We start from the raw sequence: 21,345 nt of genomic DNA, 5'->3' as shown, positions 1-21,345 counted from the left end.
CCGGATGAAAAGTCTGACGACTTAAGAAATCCGCCTCCCAGTTCTCCACTCCCGGGATGTGGATTGCTGACAGGTGGCAAGAGTGAGACTCTGCCCAGCGAATTATCTTTGATACTTCCATCATTGCTAGGGAGCTTCTTGTCCCTCCCTGATGGTTGATGTAAGCTACAGTCGTGATGTTGTCCGACTGAAACCTGATGAACCCCCGAGTTGTTAACTGGGGCCAAGCCAGAAGGGCATTGAGAACTGCTCTCAATTCCAGAATGTTTATTGGTAGGAGACTCTCCTCCTGATTCCATTGTCCCTGAGCCTTCAGAGAATTCCAGACAGCGCCCCAACCTAGTAGGCTGGCGTCTGTTGTTACAATTGTCCAGTCTGGCCTGCTGAATGGCATCCCCCTGGACAGATGTGGCCGAGAAAGCCACCATAGAAGAGAATTTCTGGTCTCTTGATCCAGATTCAGAGTAGGGGACAAGTCTGAGTAATCCCCATTCCACTGACTTAGCATGCACAATTGCAGCGGTCTGAGATGTAGACGTGCAAAGGGTACTATGTCCATTGCTGCTACCATTAAGCCGATCACCTCCATGCATTGAGCTACTGACGGGTGTTGAATGGAATGAAGGACACGGCATGCATTTTGAAGCTTTGTTAACCTGTCTTCTGTCAGGTAAATCTTCATTTCTACAGAATCTATAAGAGTCCCCAAGAAGGGAACTCTTGTGAGTGGAAAGAGAGAACTCTTCTTTTCGTTCACCTTCCATCCATGCGACCTTAGAAATGCCAGTACCAACTCTGTAAGAGACTTGGCAGTTTGAAAGCTTGAAGCTTGTATCAGAATGTCGTCTAGGTACGGAGCTACCGCAATTCCTCGCGGTCTTAGTACCGCCAGAAGAGCACACAGAACCTTTGTGAAGATTCTCGGAGCCGTAGCCAATCCGAATGGAAGAGCTACAAACTGGTAATGCCTGTCTAGAAAGGCAAACCTTAGATACCGGTAATGATCTTTGTGAATCGGTATGTGAAGGTAAGCATCCTTTAAATCCACTGTGGTCATGTACTGACCCTTTTGGATCATGGGTAAAATTGTCCGAATAGTTTCCATTTTGAACGATGGAACTCTTAGGAATTTGTTTAGGATCTTTAAATCCAAGATTGGCCTGAAAGTTCCCTCTTTTTTGGGAACCACAAACAGATTTGAGTAAAACCCTTGTCCTTGTTCCGACCGCGGAACCGGATGGATCACTCCCATTAATAAAAGATCTTGTACGCAGCGTAGAAACGCCTTTTTCTTTATTTGGTTTGTTGACAACCTTGACAGATGAAATCTCCCTCTTGGGGGAGAGAATTTGAAGTCTAGAAGGTATCCCTGAGATATGATCTCTAACGCCCAGGGATCCTGGACATCTCTTGCCCAAGCCTGGGCGAAGAGAGAAAGTCTGCCCCCCACTAGATCTGTTCCCGGATCGGGGGCCCTCGATTCATGCTGTCTTAGGGGCAGCAGCAGGTTTCCTGGCCTGCTTGCCCTTGTTCCAGGACTGGTTAGGTCTCCAGCCTTGTCTGTAGCGAGCAACAGCTCCTTCCTGTTTTGGTGCAGAGGAAGTTGATGCTGCTCCTGCTTTGAAATTACGAAAGGAACGAAAATTAGACTGTCTAGCCTTAGGTTTGGCTCTGTCTTGAGGCAGGGCATGGCCTTTACCTCCTGTAATGTCAGCGATAATTTCTTTCAACCCGGGCCCGAATAAGGTCTGCCCTTTGAAAGGTATATTAAGCAATTTAGATTTAGAAGTAACGTCAGCTGACCAGGATTTTAGCCACAGTGCTCTGCGTGCCTGAATGGCGAATCCGGAATTCTTAGCCGTAAGTTTAGTTAAATGTACTACGGCATCTGAAATAAATGAGTTAGCTAACTTAAGGGCTTTAAGCTTGTGTGTAATCTCATCTAATGGAGCTGATTCAAGTGTCTCTTCCAGAGACTCAAACCAAAATGCTGCTGCAGCCGTGACAGGCGCAATGCATGCAAGAGGTTGCAATATAAAACCTTGTTGAACAAACATTTTCTTAAGGTAACCCTCTAACTTTTTATCCATTGGATCTGAAAAGGCACAGCTATCCTCCACCGGGATAGTGGTACGCTTAGCTAAAGTAGAAACTGCTCCCTCCACCTTAGGGACCGTTTGCCATAAGTCCCGTGTGGTGGCGTCTATTGGAAACATCTTTCTAAATATCGGAGGGGGTGAGAACGGCACACCGGGTCTATCCCACTCCTTAGTAACAATTTCAGTAAGTCTCTTAGGTATAGGAAAAACGTCAGTACTCGCCGGTACCGCAAAATATTTATCCAACCTACACATTTTCTCTGGTATTGCAACTGTGTTACAATCATTCAGAGCCGCTAACACCTCCCCTAGTAATACACGGAGGTTTTCCAGCTTAAATTTAAAATTTGAAATATCTGAATCCAGTTTGTTTGGATCAGAACCGTCACCCGCAGAATGAAGCTCTCCGTCCTCATGTTCTGCAAATTGTGACGCAGTGTCTGACATGGCCCTAATATTATCAGCGCACTCTGTTCTCACCCCAGAGTGATCACGCTTACCTCTTAGTTCTGGTAATTTAGCCAAAACTTCAGTCATAACAGTAGCCATATCCTGTAATGTGATTTGTAATGGCCGCCCAGATGTACTCGGCGCTACAATATCACGCACCTCCCGAGCGGGAGATGCAGGTACTGACACGTGAGGCGAGTTAGTCGGCATAACTCTCCCCTCGTTGTTTGGTGAAATATGTTCAATTTGTACAGATTGACTTTTATTTAAAGTAGCATCAATACAGTTAGTACATAAATTTCTATTGGGCTCCACTTTGGCTTTAGCACATATAGCACAGATATCTTCCTCTGAATCAGACATGTTTAACACACTAGCAAATAAACTAGCAACTTGGAAATACTTTTCAAGTAATTTACTATAATATGAAAACGTACTGTGCCTATAAGAAGCACAGAAAAAGTTATGACAGTTGAAAATTAATAAACTGAAAAGTTATAGCATCAAATCTTTGTAAAAAACACAATTTTAGCAAAGGATTGCTCCCATTAGCAAAGGATAACTAACCCTGATAGCAGAAAAAAAAAAAAAAAAAAAAAAAAAAAAAAAAAAATACAGAAATAAACGTTTTTTTTAATCACAGCTCTGCTGTGAGTGATTACCTCCCTCAAAACAAGTTTTGAAGACCCCTGAGTTCTGTAGAGATGAACCGGATCATGCAGGGAAGACAATAAACTTCTGACTGAATTTTTTGATGCGTAGCAAAAGCACCAAAAAAGGTCCCTCCCCCTCACACATAACAGTGAGAGAGATCAGTAAACTGTCATAAATTAAATAAAACGACTGCCAAGTGGAAAAAAATAGTGCCCAAAACATTTTTTCACCCAGTACCTCAGAAAATTAAACGATTTTACATGCCAGCAAAAAACGTTTAACATTAATAAATTGAGTGTTATTAAAAAGCCTGTTGCTAGTCCCTGCAAATTAGGCTAAAGTTTTATGCATACAGTATAATTCCAGTGAAGTGCCATTCCCCAGAATACTGAAGTGTAAAATATACATACATGACAGCCTGATACCAGTTGCTGCTACTGCATTTAAGGCTGAGTTTACATTATATCGGTATGGCAGAATTTTCTCATCAATTCCATTGTCAGAAAATAATAAGCTGCTACATACCTCTTGCAGATTAATCTGCCCACTGTCCCCTGATCTGAAGTTTACCTCTCCTCAGATGGCCGAGAAACAGCAATATGATCTTAACTACTCCGGCTAAAATCATAGAAAAACTCAGGTAGATTCTTCTTCAAATTCTACCAGAGAAGGAATAACACACTCCGGTGCTATTATAAAATAACAAACTTTTGATTGAAGGTATGAAACTAAGTATAATCACCACAGTCCTCTCACACATCCTATCTATTTGTTGGGTGCAAGAGAATGACTGGTAATGGCAGTTAGGGGAGGAGCTATATAGCAGCTCTGCTGGGTGAATCCTCTTGCACTTCCTGTTGGGGAGGAGTTAATATCCCATAAGTAATGGATGATCCGTGGACTGGATACACTTAACAAGAGAAAGATACTATGCGGTACCGGCGAGTACTGACGTATTTCCTATACCTAAGAGGCTTACAGAGATAATTACTAAGGAGTGGGATAGGCCCGGTGTACCCTTTTCCCCCCCTCCTGTGTTTAGAAAAATGTTTCCAATAGACGCCACCACACGGGACTTATGGCAGAAGGTCCCTAAGGTGGAGGGAGCGGTTTCTACTCTGGCTAAGCGTACCACTATCCCGGTGGAGGATAGCTGTGCCTTTTCAGATCCAATGGATAAAAAATTAGAGGGTTACCTTAAGAAAATGTTTGTTCAACAAGGTTTTATATTGCAACCCCTTGCATGTATTGCGTCTGTCACGGCCGCGGCCGCTTTTTGGTCCGAGTCCCTGGAAGAGACTCTTGACTCAATAACTATAGATGAGATTTCAAACAAGCTTAAAACACTTAAGCTAGCTAATTCATTTGTTTCAGATGCCGTAGTACATTTAACAAAACTTACGGCTAAGAATTCCGGATTCGCCATTCAGGCACGCAGAGCGCTGTGGCTAAAATCCTGGTCAGCTGACGTTACTTCTAAATCTAAATTACTTAACATACCTTTCAAAGGGCAGACCTTATTCGGGCCCGGTTTGAAAGAAATTATCGCTGACATTACAGGAGGTAAAGGCCATGCCCTGCCTCAAGACAGAGCCAAACCTAAGGCTAGACAGTCTAATTTTCGTTCCTTTCGTAATTTCAAGGCAGGAGCAGCATCAACTTCCTCTGCTCCAAAACAGGAAGGAGCTGTTGCTCGCTACAGACAAGGCTGGAGACCTAACCAGTCCTGGAACAAGGGCAAGCAGGCCAGAAAACCTGCTGCTGCCCCTAAGACAGCATGAATCGAGGGCCCCCGATCTGGAAACGGATCTAGTGGGGGGCAGACTTTCTCTCTTCGCCCAGGCTTGGGCAAGAGATGTCTAGGATCCCTGGGCGTTAGAGATCATATCTCAGGGATATCTTCTGGACTTCAAATCCTCTCCCCCAAAAGGGAGATTTCATCTGTCAAGTTTGTCAACAAACCAAATAAAGAAAGAGGCGTTTCTACGCTGTGTACAAGATCTTTTACTAATGGGAGTGATCCATCCGGTTCCGTGGTCGGAACATGGACAGGGGTTTTACTCGAATCTGTTTGTGGTTCCCAAAAAAGAGGGAACCTTCAGGCCAATCTTGGATTTAAAGATCCTAAACAAATTCCTAAGAGTTCCATCGTTCAAAATGGAAACTATTCGGACAATCCTACCCATGATCCAAAAGGGTCAGTACATGACCACAGTGGATTTAAAGGATGCTTACCTTCACATACCGATTCACAAAGATCATTACCGGTATCTAAGGTTTGCCTTCCTAGACAGGCATTACCAGTTTGTAGCTCTTCCATTCGGATTGGCTACGGCTCCAAGAATCTTCACAAAGGTTCTGGGTGCTCTTCTGACGGTACTAAGACCGCGAGGAATTTCGGTAGCTCCGTACCTAGACGACATTCTGATACAAGCTTCAAGCTTTCAAACTGCCAAGTCTCATACAGAGTTAGTACTGGCATTTCTAAGGTCGCATGGATGGAAGGTGAACGAAAAGAAGAGTTCTCTCTTTCCACTCACAAGAGTTCCCTTCTTGGGGACTCTTATAGATTCTGTAGAAATGAAGATTTACCTGACAGAAGACAGGTTAACAAAGCTTCAAAATGCATGCCGTGTCCTTCATTCCATTCAACACCCGTCAGTAGCTCAATGCATGGAGGTGATCGGCTTAATGGTAGCGGCAATGGACTTAGTACCCTTTGCACGCCTACATCTCAGACCGCTGCAATTGTGCATGCTAAGTCAGTGGAATGGGGATTACTCAGATTTGTCCCCTACTCTGAATCTGGATCAAGAGACCAGAAATTCTCTTCTGTGGTGGCTTTCTCGACCACATCTGTCCAGGGGGATGCCATTCAGCAGGCCGGATTGGACAATTGTAACAACAGACGCCAGCCTACTAGGTTGGGGCGCTGTCTGGAATTCTCTGAAGGCTCAGGGATCATGGACTCGGGAGGAGAGTCTCCTGCCTATAAACATTCTGGAATTGAGAGCAGTTCTCAATGCTCTTCTGGCTTGGCCCCAGTTAACAACTCGGGGGTTCATCAGGTTTCAGTCGGACAACATCACGACTGTAGCTTACATCAACCATCAAGGAGGGACAAGAAGCTCCCTAGCGATGATGGAAGTATCAAAGATAATTCGCTGGGCAGAGTCTCACTCTTGCCACCTGTCAGCAATCCACATCCCGGGAGTGGAGAACTGGGAGGCGGATTTCCTAAGTCGTCAGACTTTTCATCCGGGGGAGTGGGAACTTCATCCGGAAGTCTTTGCCCAAATACTTCGACGTTGGGGCAAACCAGAGATAGATCTCATGGCGTCTCGACAGAACGCCAAGCTTCCTTGTTACGGGTCCAGATCCAGGGATCCGGGAGCGGTCCTGATAGATGCTTTGACAGCACCTTGGACCTTCGGGATAGCTTATGTGTTTCCACCCTTCCCGATGCTTCCTCAATTGATTGCCAGAATCAAACAGGAGAGAGCTTCGGTGATTCTAATAGCGCCTGCGTGGCCACGCAGGACCTGGTATGCAGATCTAGTGGACATGTCATCCTGTCCTCCTTGGTCTCTGCCTCTGAGACAGGACCTTCTAATTCAGGGTCCCTTCAAACATCAAAACCTAATTTCTCTGAAGCTGACTGCATGGAAATTGAACGCTTGATTTTATCAAAGCGTGGATTTTCTGAATCAGTAATTGATACCTTAATACAGGCTAGGAAGCCTGTTACCAGGAAGATTTACCATAAAATATGGCGTAAATACTTATATTGGTGCGAATCCAAAAGTTACTCATGGAGTAAGGTTAGGATTCCTAGGATATTGTCTTTTCTACAAGAAGGTTTAGAAAAGGGTTTATCCGCTAGTTCCTTAAAGGGACAGATTTCAGCTCTGTCCATTCTTTTACACAAACGTCTGTCAGAGGTTCCGGACGTTCAAGCTTTTTGTCAGGCTTCGGCTAGGATTAAGCCTGTGTTTAAAACTGTTGCTCAACTGTTGCTGTTTGAACTTAGTTCTTAATGTTTTACAGGGGGTTCCGTTTGAACCCCTTCATTCCATTGATATCAAACTGTTATCTTGGAAAGTTCTGTTTTTAATGGCTATTTCCTCGGCTCGAAGAGTCTCTGAGTTATCTGCCTTACATTGTGATTCTCCTTATCTGATTTTTCATTCAGACAAGGTAGTTCTGCGTACTAAACCTGGGTTCTTACCTAAGGTGGTCACTAACAGGAATATCAATCAAGAGATTGTTGTTCCATCTTTGTGTCCTAATCCTTCTTCGAAGAAGGAACGTCTTCTACACAATCTAGATGTAGTCCGTGCCCTGAAATTTTATCTACAGGCAATTAAGGATTTTCGACAAACCTCTTCCCTGTTTGTCGTTTATTCTGGTCAGAGGAGAGGTCAAAAAGCTTCGGCTACCTCTCTCTCTTTTTGGCTTCGTAGCATAATACGTTTAGCTTATGAGACTGCTCGACAGCAGCCTCCTGAAAGAATTACAGCTCATTCTACTAGAGCTGTGGCTTCCACTTGGGCCTTTAAGAATGAGGCTTCTGTTGAACAGATTTGCAAGGCTGCAACTTGGTCTTCTCTTCATACTTTTTCCAAATTTTACAAATTTGACACTTTTGCTTCTTCGGAGGCTGTTTTTGGGAGAAAGGTTCTTCAGGCAGTGGTTCCTTCCGTATAAAGAGCCTGCCTGTCCCTCCCGTCATCCGTGTACTTTAGCTTTGGTATTGGTATCCCAGAAGTAATGATGACCCGTGGACTGACCACACTTAACAGGAGAAAACAAAATTTATGCTTACCTGATAAATTCCTTTCTCCTGTAGTGTGGTCAGTCCACGGCCCGCCCTGTTTTTATGGCAGGTCTAAATTTTTAAATTATACTCCAGTCACCACTGCACCCTTTGGCTTCTCCTTTCTCGTTGGTTCTCGGTCGAATGACTGGGTGTGACGTAGAGGGGAGGAGCTATATAGCAGCTCTGCTGGGTGATCCTCTTGCACTTCCTGTTGGGGAGGAGTTAATATCCCAGAAGTAATGATGACCCGTGGACTGACCACACTACAGGAGAAAGGAATTTATCAGGTAAGCATAAATTTTGTTTTTGTGATTTCTAAAAAATCCTTATTTCTTTTTTTCCAAGATAATCAATTATTTGGTTAATAATTGGATTCAATTCTTAACTGTTACTCTGGGCTTCAAGATTGAGTTCTAAGACTAAAACTTTAAGCTTATTTTAGTTTGGTTGTTCTTACTAAGGAACGAAATCCTAAATTCTTACCCAAGTAACATGTTTTTAATTGGAAGTTTTTTAGTTCAAAATCAGCTCCCTAAATTTGCATGTATGTGCCATATTCCAGCTTGGCTGGTAAGGGGCAGGTTAAGATTTTTTTGAAATTTGTTTGGTTCTATTCGCTCTAAATTTCTTAGATTTTGGGTAAAGAATAAAATTCAGAGTAAAACCGTCTGTGAGAAGTCTTTTTCTCTATTATATTCCAGCTATTCCAGTAAGGCTAACACTTTCCTTAAATGTGTTTCAGTCCTATATATTTTAGGTAATGTTGATGCGCGGCTGATCACCTGTTGGGGCTCAAGCGCTGCTCAGATCTGGAATATTCTGGGGTATTTATTCCAGTTCTATTTTTAGGAACTGGGTTTTGGGGTTTTATTCAAAACTATTCATTGTTCCAAAGATAGAAAATCTTTTTATTATATTAATGTACCATCTTTTAGGTATTTATATGGTCTATTCTGCCTTTTTTTGTTCAGTGATAGCATTATTTGTTTTCATTAGATACAATAGATGCATATCTTCATTTTCTGTTTTCATTCAGATTATTTTTATTTTCTGAGACTACGGAATCTCATATGATTCAACTTTGTTTTTTCAAGACATGGTTAGAGGATCTTTTTATCAAAAGCTCTTGATTCCTCACACAAAGGTCACCTTTTTTTAGGTTTCCAGATAGTTTGTGTCACTGTCTTTGTCTCTAACAGACAAGTGACAATTTTATTGGGTTCCGTCTGTCGGTACCTTCAGTCTCTATTATTTTCTTCAGTTGCTATATATGCATGGAAGTTTTAGGTCTTATGGCTGCAGCATTGGATTCAATTCCCTTTGCTCATTTTCATAGAAAACCTTTCCAGTTTTTTATGCTGAATAATGGTGCAGGGATTCTAGGATTTCACTTTTTAAATCTTCGAATTCTAATGTTTATCTATCTTTGATTCGGTGGTTAAGATCACCATCATTTAGTTCTACAGGTCTCTTCGATTCTTTCAACCTGGACCATGATCTCTACAGATGCAAGTCTTTTAGGTTGGGAGGCTGTCTGAGGATCTCTGTCAGCACAAGGGGTTTGGAAATCTCAGGAGGCGAGATTACTATTTGATATTTTGGAATTCTGTGCATTCTCAGAGTTCTTCAGTTGGTTTCTTTTTGAAGAAGAGACGTTTATTTTTTTTCAGACAATGTCACATCTGTGGTGTATGTCAATCATCAGGGTGGGACTATCAGTGCTTAGGCTGTGACAAAAGTATCTCGGATATTTGCTTGGGCTAAATCCAGCTCCTATCTAAATTCTGTGGTCTTTTTCCCAGGTATAGACATTTGGGAAGCGGATTATCTCTGTTAATCAAGCTTTACATCCGGGAGAATGGTCTCTTTACCCAGATATGTTTTTCAATTTCTCAGATGTGAGGACTTCCAGAAATAGTTCTGTTGGCATCTCGTCTAAACAAGGAACTTCCCAGGGGCCTATTCAGGTCCGGGGATCCTCAGGCGGAAGTAGCGTATGCATTGACACTTCCTTGGAATTATCATTCTGCCTATATCTTTCCACCTCTAGTTCTTCCAAAAGTGATTTCTAAAATTCTAATGGAGCGTTCGTTTGTACTGCTGGTGGCTCCAGCATGGCCTCACAGGTTTTGGTATGCGGATCTCATTCGGATGGCCAGTTGCCAACCTAGGACACTTCCGTTAAGACCAGACCTTCTATCTCAAGGCCCATTTTTTCATCAGGATCTCAAATCATTAAATTTGAAGGTATGGAGATTTAACGCTTGATTCTTAGTCATAGAGGTTTCTCTGACTCAGTGATTAATACTATGTTACAGGTTTGTAAATCTGTCTCTAGAAAGTTTTATTATCGAGTTTGGAAGACTTACATTTATTGGTGTTCTTCTCATAAATTCTCGTGGCATTCTTTTAGAATTCCTATAATTTTACAATTTTTCAGGATGGTTTGGATAAGGTTTTGTCTGCAAGTTCTTTGAAAGGACAAATCTCTACTCTTTCTGTTCTTTTTCACAGAAAGATTGCTAATCATTCTGATATTCATTGTTTTGTACAGGCTTTGGTTCGTATCAAGCCTGTCATTAAGTCAATCTCTCCTCCTTGGAGTCTCAATTTGGTACTGAGGGCTTTACAGGCTCCTCCGTTTGAACCTATGCATTCTCTGGACATTAAATTACTTTTCTCCTTTTCTGATTTTTCATCAGGATAAGGCAGCGTTACTTCCTGATATTCATTATTTTGTTCAGGCTTTGGTTCTTATCAAACCTGTCATTAAGCCAATTTCTCCTCCTTGGAGTCTTAATTTGGTTCTGAAGGCTTTACAGGCTCTTCTATTTGAGCATATGCTTTCTCTAGACATTATTTACTTTCATGGAAAGTATTGTTCTTTTTAGACATCTCTTCAGCTAGAACAGTTTTTGAATTATCTGTTCTTTCTTGTGAATCTCCTTTTTCTGATTTTTTTCATCAGGATAAGGTGGTTTTTGCTATCCTCATTTCAATTCTTACCTAAAGTTGTGAATTCTATCAACATTAGGGAGGAATTATTGTCTTTTCCTAAGACTTCTTTGGTAAGATTCTTACATTCTTTGGATATGGTAAGAGTTTTGAAATACTATGTTGAAGCTATTCAGATTTCAGACAGACTTCTAGTCTGTTATCTTTTCTGGTTTTAGGAAGGTCAAAAGGCTTCTGCCATTTCTTTGGCATCTTGGTTAAACTTTTGATTCATCATGCTTATTTGGAGTCGGGTTGATTCCCGCCTCAGAGGATTACGGCTCATTCTACTAGGTAAGTATCTACTTCCTGGGCTTTTAAGAATGAAGCTTCTGTTGATCAGATTTGCAAAGCATTGACTTGGTCTTCTTTGCATACTTTTACTAAATTCTACCATTTTGATGTTTTCTCTTCTTTAGAAGCAGTTTTGGTAGAATGGTATTTCAGGCAGCTGTTTCCGTTTGATTCTTCTGCTTATAATTTCAGTTTTTTTCATTATAAAAATTGAAACTTTTTGATTTGGGTAGTGGATTAATTTTTCAGCGGAATTGGCTGTCTTTATTTTATCCCTCCCTCTCTAGTGACTCTTGCGTGGAAGTTCCACATCTTGGGTATCTGCTATCCCATACATCACTAGCTCATGGACTCTTGCTAATTACATGAAAGAAAACATAATTTATGTAAGAACTTACCTGATAAATTCATTTCTTTCATATTAGCAAGAGTCCATGAGGCCCACCCTTTTTGTGGTGGTTATGATTTTTTGTATTAAGCGCAATTATTCCAATTCCTTATTTTTGATGCTTTCGCTCCTTTCTTATCACCCCGCTTCTTGGCTATTCGTTAAACTGAATTGTGGGTGTGGTGAGGGGTGTATTTATAGGCATTTTAAGGTTTGGGAAACTTTGCCCCTCCTGGTAGGAATGTATATCCCATACGTCACTAGCTCATGGACTCTTGCTAATATGAAAGAAATGAATTTATCAGGTAAGTTCTTACATAAATTATGTTTTTGTATGTGTAAATTTTATTGAAGATTTTCAGCTGTTTATTTGTTGATCCATCCTTTGTGACTTGGATGGTACAAGAACACACAAAAATAAAGTTACTTTTATGATTTGAAGAGACAGTAACGTTTTGTATGTGTACATATTATTGAAGAATTTCAGCTGTTTATTTGTTGTTACATCCTTTGTGACTTGGATGGTACAAAAGCACACAAAAATAAGGTTACTTTTATGATTTAAAAAGACAGTAACGTTTTTTTATGTGTAAATTTTATTGAAGAATTTCAACGGTTTATTTGTTAATTCATCCTTTGTGTCTTAGGATGGAACAAAAGCGCACAACAATAAAGTTACTTTTAAGGTTTAAAATATTTTTATTATCTTACTCCCTCTAAAGCCATTGCTGTTTTGGAGTCTGTTGAGGATAGTCAAGTTTTTGCCACAATTTTCTCCTATATTGTCCCACAAAAATTAAGGGCCCACATGTAGTGCACTGCACTTCCTTTTACACTCTACTCAGAGTTATGATACATTATGTTTTTTTCCCACGAGGTAGAAAACATTACCTAAGGAATTATTTTTGTAGTTGTTTTTCCTCATGGTTCCTCCATGTTACTGAAGGAGGAAAGTACGTTAGGATTGTCTGTGAGAGAATTTTCAGACTCAGATGGAATGTTATTTTAGTATTTTATCTATCCTGGGCGTCCCCAACATAATACGTCCAGTATTGACATTTCCGGAATAATCTATACTAAGTGCGTCTAGTGAATATAAGGATGGAGGCATTCCTTATGTGTACAAAACTGTTTCCCATCTCTGACTCAGCTAAAGAGGCTGTACAAACATTTTCTGGGGGGGGACGGAGTAGTCTCAGCTTGGATCCGTGAACTACTCTACCTTTAGAGGATAAGTCCCATGGACAAAGATTACATGTGGGATGTACACCAGGGTTTACACAGGCAACTAGGGGTGTACTTGTCTACCGTCACTAGTGCAACGGCGGATTGGCTTGACGCATTGTCTAATGCTACTAAATCAGAAACTTCCCTGGATAAAATCCAGGACAGGATTAAGGTTTTCAATTTGACTATTTCCTTTATTTCAAATTCTTTAACTTATCAGACTGGGAACATAGTTTGCTCTGTTCCAGCTCACAGGACTTTATGGTTAGAGCCTTGTTCCACGGAGGTATGCTCTAAGTCTAAGATTTAGTGATTCCTTACAAGATGAAGTCCCTGTTGGGACCTGGCTTGAGGGAAATAATGTCTTTTGAAAATTTGAAGTTTAAAAAAAATAAAAATAAAAAAGTAGCCTGATGTTGAATCAGGACAACATGAAGGACATGCTCCCGATCCGGGATCGGATCTTGTAAGGGGCAGACTTTAAGTCCTTGCTCGGGATTGGGTTCGATCAAAAGCTCTCCTGAGGCAGAGTTTGTTTTTCAAGATTATCTGTAGTTCAGACACATAGAGAGGCGTTCTTAAAATGTGTAGGAGACCTCTCAGACTTGGGAATAATTGTTCCAGTTCCCATGCAGGTACAGGTTCTGGATTTGATATCCCAATCGGTTTGGGGTTCCCAAAACAGAGGGAACCTTCAGACCGCCTTTTAGATTTCAGAGTCTACTGAAATTTCTTAGTGGACCGTCCTTCCAGTGGGAAACTATTTATTTATTTTCGTTCTTTCTTGGATTCAAGAGGATTAATTAAGGATTAAAGGACGCGTACCTGCAGGTTCCCTTTTTATGGTGGTGGTCCCTCTTGTGGTGGATTTCTTAGGACCGTCTGTCTCGGGGCAAATGCTTCCTGAGACCCTCCTGGGTGATAATGACCACGGACGCCAGCCTGTGGACTGGAGAAAGGTTTGTCAGTCAGTACTCTGAATGGTCAGATTTCTGCTCTGTCTATTCTTTTGCACAAACGTCTGGAAGATTTGCCAGATGTTTAAGCTTTTGTTCAGGTCCTGGTCAGAATTAGGCCTGTGTTTAAACCTGTTGCTCCTCCTTGGAGCCTTAATCTAGTTCTTAAAAGTTTTGCAGCTGGCTCTGTTTGAGGCGATGCATGTTGTTGATTTAAAATTGTTATCTTGGAAGGTTTTGTTTCTTATTGCTATTTCTTCCGCTCGCAGAGTTTCTCAGCTTTCGGCTCTGCTGTACGATTCCCTGTACCTTATTTTTCATGCAGGTAAGGCGGTCCTTCATACTAAATTAGGTTTCTCTTGTAAGATGTAACGAGTCCACGGATTCATCCATACTTGTGAGATATTCTCCTTCCCTACAGGAAGTGGCAAAGAGAGCACCCACAGCAGAGCTGTCTATATAGCTCCTCCCTTAGCTCCACCCCCCAGTCATTCTCTTTGCCTACTCTAAGTACTAGGAAGGGCAGAGTGAGTGTGGTGACAAAAATGTTAGTTTTTTATTTCTCAAGCAAAAGTTTGTTATTTTAAATGGTACCGGTGTGTACTATTTACTCTCTGTCAGAAAAAGGGATGAAGATTTCTGCAAGGAGGATGATGATCTTAGCACTTTGTAACTAAGATCCACTGCTGTTCTCACAAGGGCTGAAGAGTACAGGAAAACTTCACTTGGGGGAACGGTTTGCAGGCTAAACTGCTTTGAGGTATGTTCAGTGTATATTTTTCTAGACAGACTGTGTTAATTCTAGAAAAGGCTGGCAATATCCCCATGAGGGAAGGGTAAGCTGTATTCAGACATTTGGATAGGAATTTCAGCTTGCATGAAGGGCTCATTAGTTACTGGTGACACTGTTAGGAAAAAAACGTTTTTGTTTATTCAGTAAATGATGCAATTATAACGTTTTTTTGAAGGGACTTTAAGGGGTCATTGTGGCTTGTTTTAGGGTTTTTTAACCCACATGGTTAATTAAGAAACACTCTGGTGTTTTTCTGATAGGCCTCAAAACATCGAGTGAGGTGGGAGGGGCCTATTTTCGCGCCTCAGTTGCGCAGTTTCTTTTCCTCAGAGACATCTAACTGCTTCTTCAGAGGTTCCTGCTGTGTTTGAGGGCTGTAAAAGAAGTTTTTTCCCCCACAAATCGTTCTGAAGGGCAGGTAGGCGCCACAGCAGAGCTGTGGCAAGGTGCTGAAAGTCTTTTTTACCGATTTTGACGTTTTTTCAATCCGGTTTTGCCATTAAGGGGTTAATTGTTTATTTGCATAGCTGTGCAAAGTTACTAAGGCTTTATGATACTACTGTAAACATTTTGTTGAGTTTACTGCTTTTTTACAGTTTTGCAGAATTTGTGCAGCTTTTTTTCTCTTAAAGGCACAGTACCGTTTTATTTCTTAGTGTTATTTACTTTGATTACAGTGTTTTCCAAGCTTGCTTGTTACATTACTAGCCTGTTTAACATGTCTGACACCAAGGAAAATCCTTGTTCAATATGTTTAGAAGCCATTGTGGAACCCCCTCTTAGAATGTGTCCCAATTGTACTGATATGTCTATAAACTATAACGAACATATATTAGCACTTACAAATAGAGCAATAGATGATTCTCAGTCAGAAGTGAATGAGGGTTCGCCATCTAGCTCTCCCCAAGTGTCACAACCAGTAACGCCCGCACAAGTGACGCCAAGTATCTCTAGTGCGTCAAATTCATTTACTTTACAAGACATGGCCACAGTTATGAATACAACCCTCACAGAGGTTTTATCCAAACTGCCTGGTTTACAAGGAAAGCGGGACAGCTCTGGGTTAAGAAAAAATGCTGAGCCGTCTGACGCTTTTGTAGCCGTATCTGATATGCCCTCACAATGCTCTGAAGTTAGGGAGAGGGATTTGTTATCTGAGGGAGAAATTTCTGATTCAGGAAAGACGCTCCCTCAGACAGATTCTGATATGACGGCCTTTAAATTTAAGCTTGAACACTTCCGCTTATTGCTCAGGGAGGTAGCGACTCTAGATGATTGTGACCCTATAGTGGTCCCAGAGAAATTGTGTAAAATGGATAAATACTTAGAGGTTCCTGTTTACACTGATGTTTTTCCAGTCCCTAAGAGGATTATGAATTTTATTGCTAAGGAATGGGATAGACCAGGTATCCCGTTCACTTTCTCTCATGTTTTTAAGAAAATGTTTCCCATATCTGACACCATGCGGGACTCGTGGCAGACAGTTCCTAAGGTGGAAGGAGCAATTTCTACTCTAAGCGTACAACTATACCTATCGAAGACAGTTGTGCTTTCAAAGATCCTATGGATAAAAAATTAGAGGGTCTCCTGAAGAAAATTTTTGTTCATCAAGGTTTTCTTCTCCAACCTATTGCATGCATTGTTCCTGTAACTACTGCAGCTGCTTTTTGGTTCGAGGCTCTAGAAGAGGCTCTTCAGATGGAGAGTCCATTAGAGGAGATTATGGACAGAATTAAGGCCCTTAAGTTGGCTAATTCTTTTATTACAGATGCCGCATTTCAACTGGCTAAATTAGCGGCAAAGAATTCAGGTTTTGCCATTTTAGCACGCAGGGCGTTAACGGCTTAAGTCCTGGTCTGCTGATGTGTCAAATAAATATAAACTTTTGAACATCCCTTTCAAAGGAAAGACCCTATTCGGGCCTGAACTGAAAGAAATTATTTCAGACATCACTGGAGGGAAAGGTCATGCCCTCCCTCAGGATAGATCAAATAAGATGAGGACCAAACAAAATAATTTTCGTTCCTTTCGGAACTTCAAGGGTGGTCCCGCTTCAGCTTCCTCTGCTGCAAAGCAAGAGGGGAATTTTGCCCAATCCAAGTCAGTCTGGAGACCTAACCAGGCTTGGAACAAGGGTAAACAGGCCAAGAAGCCTGCAGCTGCCTCCAAGACGGCACGAAGGGGTAGCCCCCGATCCGGGACCGGATCTAGTAGGGGGCAGACTCTATCTCTTCGCTCAGCCCTGGTCAAGAGATGTTCACGATTCCTGGGCTTTAGAAATTGTGTCCCAGGGATATCTTCTGGAATTCAAGGACTCCCTTCCAAGGGGGAGATTTCACATTTCTCGATTGTCTGTAAAACAGACAAAGAGAGAGGCGTTCTTACGCAGTGTAGAAGACCTACATACCATGGGGGTGATCCGCCCAGTTCCAAAAGAGTAACAGGGGCTAGGGTTTTACTCAAACCTCTTTGTGGTTCCCAAAAAAGAGGGAACTTTCAGACCAATCTTAGATCTCAAAATTCTAAACAAGTTCCTCAAAGTTCCATCATTCAAGATGGAGACTATTCGGACTATTCTACCTCTGATCCAGGAGGGTCAATATATGACTACCGTGGACTTAAAGGATGCGTATCTACACATCCCTATTCACAGAGATCATCATCAATTTCTCAGATTCGCCTTTCTAAACAGGCATTACCAGTTTGTGGCCCTTCCCTTTGGGTTGGCCACGGCTCCCAGAATTTTCACAAAGGTGCTATGGTCCCTTCTGGCGGTTCTATGGCCACGGGGCATAGCAGTGGCGCCTTATCTAGACGACATCTTAATTCAGGTGTCGACTTTCCAGCTAGCCAAGTCTCACACGGACATCGTGTTGGCTTTTCTGAGATCTCACGGGTGGAAGGTGAACATAAAAAAAGAGTTCTTTCTTCCCTCTTACAAGAGTTTCCTTCCTAGGGACTCTGATAGACTCGGTAGAAATGAAAATATTTCTGACGGAGGTCAGAAAATCAAAACTATTAACCACTTGCCGAGCTCTTCATTCCTTTCCTCGGCCATCAGTGGCTCAGTGTATGGAGGTAATCGGACTCATGGTAGCGGCAATGGACATAGTTCCTTTTGCCCGCCTACACCTCAGACCACTGCAACTATGCATGCTCAAACAGTGGAATGGGGATTATGCAGATTTATCTCCTCAACTGCATCTGGACCGGGAGACCAGAGATTCTCTTCTCTGGTGGTTGTCTCAGGACCACCTGTCTCAGGGAATGTGTTTCTGCAGGCCAGAGTGGCTCATTGTAACGACAGATGCCAGCCTGCTAGGCTGGGGTGCAGTCTGGAACTCCCTGAAAGCACAGGGCTTATGGTCTCGGGAGGAATCTCTCCTCCCGATAAACATTCTAGAACTGAGAGCGATATTCAATGCGCTTCAGGCGTGGCCTCAGCTTTCTGCGGCCAAATTCATCAGGTTTGTCGGACAACATCACGACTGTAGCTTATATCAATCATCAAGGAGGAACAAGGAGTTCTCTAGCGATGATGGAGGTAACCAAAATAATCCGATGGGCAGAGGATCACTCTTGCCATCTCTCAGCAATCTACATACCAGGAGTAGAATTTCCTAAGTCGTCAGACTTTTCATCCGGGGGAGTGGGAACTCCATCCGGAGGTATTTGCCCTGCTGATTCAGCTTCCAAACTTCCTCGTTACGGGTCCAGGTCCCAGGATCCCCAGGCGGTACTAATAGATGCTCTAGCAGTGCCTTGGTCCTTAAATCTGGCCTTTCTATTTCCACCGTTTCCTCTCCTCCCACGTCTGGTTGCCAGAATCAAGCAGGAGAGAGCTTCGGTGATTCTGATAGTACCTGCGTGGCCACGCAGGACTTGGTATGCAGACCTAGTGGACATGTCCTCGGTTCTACCGTGGACTCTGCCAATGAGGCGGGACCTTCTAATCCAAGGTCCGTTCACGCATCCAAATCTAATTTCTCTGCGTCTGACTGTTTGGAGATTGAACGCCTGATTCTATCAAAGCGTGGTTTCTCTGAGTCGGTCATTGATACCCTGATTCAGGCTAGAAAGCCTGTCACCAGGAAGATCTATCATAAGATTGGCGCAAATATCTTTATTGGTGTGAATCCAAAGGTTACTCGTGGAGTAAGATTAGGATTCCTAGAATATTGTCTTTTCTCCAAGAAGGTTTGGAGAAGGGATTATCAGCTAGTTCCTTAAAAGGACAAATATCTGCTTTGTCTATTCTATTACACAAACGTCTGGCAGATGTCCCAGACGTTCAAGCATTTAGTCAGGCTTTGGTCAGAATCAAGCCTGTATTTAAACCTGTTGCTCCGCCATGGAGCCTAAACTTAGTTCTTAAAGTTCTTCAAGGGGTTCCATTTGAACCTATGCATTCCATGGATATTAAGCTTCTATCTTGGAAAGTTTTATTTTTAGTAGCTATTTCTTTGGCTCGAAGAGTTTTTGAGCTATCTGCTTTACAGTGTGATTCACCTTACTTTGTTTTCCATGCAGATAAGGTGGTTTTGCGTACCAAACCTGGGTTTCTTCCTAAGGTTGTTTCTAATAAGAATATCAATCAAGAGATTGTTGTTCCTTCTCTGTGTCCTAATCGTTCATCAAAGAAGGAATGTCTGTTACACAATCTTGATGTGGATCGTGCTTTAAAGTTCTACTTACAACCAACTAAAGATTTCCGTCAAACATCTTCATTGTTTGTTGTTTATTCTGGTAAACGGAGAGGTCAAAAGGCTACGGTTACCTCTCTTTCCTTTTGGCTGAAAAGCATCATCCGTTTGGCCTATGAGAGCCTCCTGAAAGAATTACTGCTCATTCTACTAGAGCTGTGGCTTCCACATGGGCTTTTAAAAATGAGGCTTCTGTTGAACAGATTTGTAAGGCGGCGACTTGGTCTTCGCTTCATACTTTTTCCAAATTTTACAAATTCAATACTTTTGCTTCTTCGGAGGCTATTTTTGGGAGAAAGGTTCTACAAGCAGTGGTGCCTTCCGTTTAAGGTCCCTGTCTTGTCCCTCCCTTCATCCGTGTCCTACAGCTTTGGTATTGGTATCCCACAAGTATGGATGAATCCGTGGACTCGATACGTCTTACAAGAGAAAACATAATTTATGCTTACCTGATAAATTTATTTCTCTTGTGATGTATCGAGTCCACGGCCCGCCCTGTTTATTAAGACAGGCAAATATATTTTTATTTTAAAACTTTCAGTCACCACTGCACCCTATAGTTTCTCCTTTTTCTTCCTAGCCTTCGGTTGAATGACTGGGGGTGGAGCTAAGGGATGAGCTATATAGACAGCTCTGCTGTGGGTGCTCTCTTTGCCACTTCCTGTAGGGAAGGAGAATATCCCACAAGTATGGATGAATCTGTGGACTCGATAGATCACAAGAGAAATAAATTTATCAGGTAAGCATAAATTATGTTTTTCTCTTTAAGGTGGTGTCTGATCGAAACATTAATCAGGAAATTGTTGTTCCTTCTTTTTGTCCTAATCCTTCTTCCCATAAGGAACGTCTTCTGCATAACCTAGATATTTTGCATGCTTTAATATTTTACCTTCAAGCAACTAAAGATTTTCGGCAATCTTCTGCCCTGTTTGTGATTTTCTCTGGAAAACGTAAAGGTCAGAAGGCCACCTCTACTACCCTTTTCCTCTCTGGTTAAGAAGTATCATTTGTTTAGCTTATGAGACTGCTGGACAGCAGCCTCCTGAGAGAATTACGGCTCATCCAACTAGGGCTGTCTCCTCATCATGGGCTTTCAAAAATGTAGCTTCTGTGGAACAGATTTGCAAGGCAGCAACATTGGTCCTCTTTGCATACTTTTTCAAAATTCTATAAATTTGATACTTTTGTCTCGGCTGAGGCCTCTTTTGGGAGAAATGTTCTTCAAGCGGTGGTGCCTTCTGTTCAGGTCCTCCTGCCTTCTTCTCCCTCCCTCTTCATTCCGTGTCCTCTAGCTTGGGTATTGGTTCCTACTAGTAATTGGAATGACGTAGAGGACTCTCCATGCCATAGAAAAGAAAACAAAATGATACCTGATAAATTTCTTTCTTTTCTGGCTTGGAGAGTCCACGACCCTGCCCTCTTTATAATTCGGTAAACCTCAGGCACCTCTATACCTTTTGTGTTTCTTCTTTTTCCATTTTTTTCGGCTGAATGAATGGGGGTTAAGGGTAAGGGAAGTTACACTTAACAGCTTTGCTGGGGTGCTCTTTGCCTCCTCCTGGCCAGGAGGTGAATATCCTGGCCAGGAGGTGAATATCCCACTGGTAATTGGAATGACGTTGTGGACTCTCCATGCCCGGAAAGAAAGAGATTTATCAGGTAAGCATACATTTTGTTTTTATTAAAGGTATCTCAACTAGTATGTTGTTTTCTAGACCCAACAGCATATATATATATACATATATATATTTTTTTAAATTTTTTTTTAGGAACATGCATCTTTTCTTGGTGGTTTGCTCACAGGAGGCGATGGGGCCTACATGTGCTCCAGTAGTTTGCAGATTGGGCCTGAGGAAGGTGAGTGTTAAAAATAGAAACCTCTTTAGAAAGTTGATGTGCTATAATGTGTGTTACCAAATTATTGTGGTCTTTCTTCTAGGATATATACTTAAAGGGATACTAAACACA

The 21,345-nt window shown here is 42.0% G+C and overlaps 1 protein-coding gene across 1 annotated transcript in view; it reads left to right on the top strand.

Annotated features, from left to right (window-relative positions):
• The window catches only part of DNAAF9 (dynein axonemal assembly factor 9), a 643,469-nt gene that overhangs the window by 349,657 nt on the left and 272,467 nt on the right, over window positions 1–21,345 (top strand). Inside the window, exon 20 of the mRNA XM_053704320.1 lies at window positions 21,147–21,234. Coding sequence (XP_053560295.1) covers window positions 21,147–21,234 — 88 coding nt within the window. The remainder of the gene's footprint in view (window positions 1–21,146; window positions 21,235–21,345) is intronic.

Source organism: Bombina bombina, chromosome 2, assembly GCF_027579735.1.
Source record: "Bombina bombina isolate aBomBom1 chromosome 2, aBomBom1.pri, whole genome shotgun sequence".
NCBI lineage: Eukaryota > Metazoa > Chordata > Amphibia > Anura > Bombinatoridae > Bombina > Bombina bombina.
This window is presented reverse-complemented; position numbering and strand designations above follow the sequence as displayed.